Source organism: Glossina fuscipes, unplaced genomic scaffold, assembly GCF_014805625.2.
Source record: "Glossina fuscipes isolate IAEA_lab_2018 unplaced genomic scaffold, Yale_Gfus_2 58168, whole genome shotgun sequence".
NCBI classification, from domain to species: domain Eukaryota; kingdom Metazoa; phylum Arthropoda; class Insecta; order Diptera; family Glossinidae; genus Glossina; species Glossina fuscipes.
Window position 1 is genome coordinate 1 of NW_024001352.1, and position 1729 is coordinate 1729.

General features: G+C 27.8%; 1 protein-coding gene across 1 annotated transcript; it reads left to right on the forward strand.

Annotated features, from left to right (window-relative positions):
• Window positions 1–117: 117 nt before the first annotated feature.
• On the forward strand, window positions 118–1724 carry LOC119643166 (Down syndrome cell adhesion molecule-like protein Dscam2; the record flags this gene model as incomplete). The annotated part of the gene is made up of 2 exons (XM_038042511.1): window positions 118–247; window positions 1381–1724. Coding segments are annotated over 2 exons (474 nt in total), but the record flags the coding sequence as incomplete, so codon positions are not given.
• Between the last annotated feature and the right edge of the window lie 5 nt (window positions 1725–1729).

The following is a 1729-nucleotide window of genomic DNA, read 5'->3' on the forward strand; positions in this document are numbered from 1 at the left end:
CGAAATCGAAAATGATCAAACTTAATTGAAATTTGCTTTGTATATTGTCTTTTTTTTTTTTTTTTTTGTATTTTTTTTGTATTATTTTTTTTTTTAATTTTTTTTTATGCTATATAGTCTTCCAAAAACCGGCGACGTCATTCCCGCAAAACAGAACCAGAAAGCGAAGAATCCGAATCTGATCCCGATCAGTTAACTTCCAGCCGAACGGAGTCGTCCAATCAACCTGAGGGCAAAATTAAGCATAGTAAGTACAGATTTCTTTTCTTAAAATTAAATTACATTCAATTCAAAATTATTTGAATATTTATTTTTTAACAATTACAATGAGAAAATTGAATTGAAAATTAAAGACTCTTAAAAACAATTTTCAAAGTTTACCTTGTTATCTGCAATTTTTTTTTTACTCGCTTGAGGTTTTTCTGTCCGTCCGCTTCCTGTTTGTCTACTTTATGTGAAAGTAATAATTATTTACTTATCGACAAAAGTCTTACCAATCAAATCAGCTGCTTTTGAAGTTATATTCTGATTTATAACATCAGTGGCACACTATGTAATTGAAAATATCATTTATTAAAAATGAATATTTCATGAATTAATTTAAATATATATTTTTAAAAAGAACATTTCTATCATTGCTCTACATATATCGTGCTATAATTTATCTCATAGTATAAATTATAAGTTAAAGATAAATAGTAATAAAGACTTTGGATCTGTGCAATGTCTTTGTACAAATGAATGTTTTGTATTAAACATATTCAAATAATTTTTTAAACTATATACTACGGAAAACTTTCTCTATTGTATTTAAATTTGTTCTTTCACAGAATCAAGAGTTTTACAACATTTTTCAAATCACAACATATCAATAACATATCTGTAGTAATAAAAAAAAAAAAAAAAAAAAAAAAAAAAAAAAATTATATATATAAACAATGCGATAAATTTTTTTTTACCAACATGACCTCTTAAATAGCAAAATAACTACCAGACATAACAGCAGGAATACTGTAAAAAGGAAGAAAATAAATACCAACAACAACAACAACAACAAGATTTACACTCATTTTTTTTAAATTGCATACTCGTATACAATAGGTTGTCTGTTTTTATTTATTAATTGAAAAAAGAAAATAAATAAATAAATAAAAATCTTTTGTAAATCGCATTACATCACACAATCAATACACATAACTTACACTTGCTCGTAAATATATTTTACTTTCTTTTCCAAAAAAAACAAAAAAGAAAACTGCAATGTTTGAATTAATCATGAATTATATTTATACATATATAGTATCTATCCTTATACAAAAACAATAAGTAACGAGTATTGTGTTGATCAATCATTGCAAAAAAACTTTTCCCTACCCACAGGTATCATCTACCATGGAGCACAATCAAGCACATCCTCCGATCTATCACCAATGTCCGAACAAAAATCATTGCCACGTCGCGGTCGTTCAAGGTATCATCATCAAATTTATCAGTTTTCCACCAACACAACACCGCGACATCATAACAGTAGTAAAACTTCTTCAAGCAACCATCCAAATAAGTTACTCTCACCACGTGTTGGTGCCGGTAATCTTAAGTCCATATCGAGCACATTCAAATCACAAGACTCCATACAATGTCACATACCCACACTAGTCAAATCACCATCTATTACACAACATCACCAACACCATCAACAACAATTAAAACACAATCAATCAACCAATTT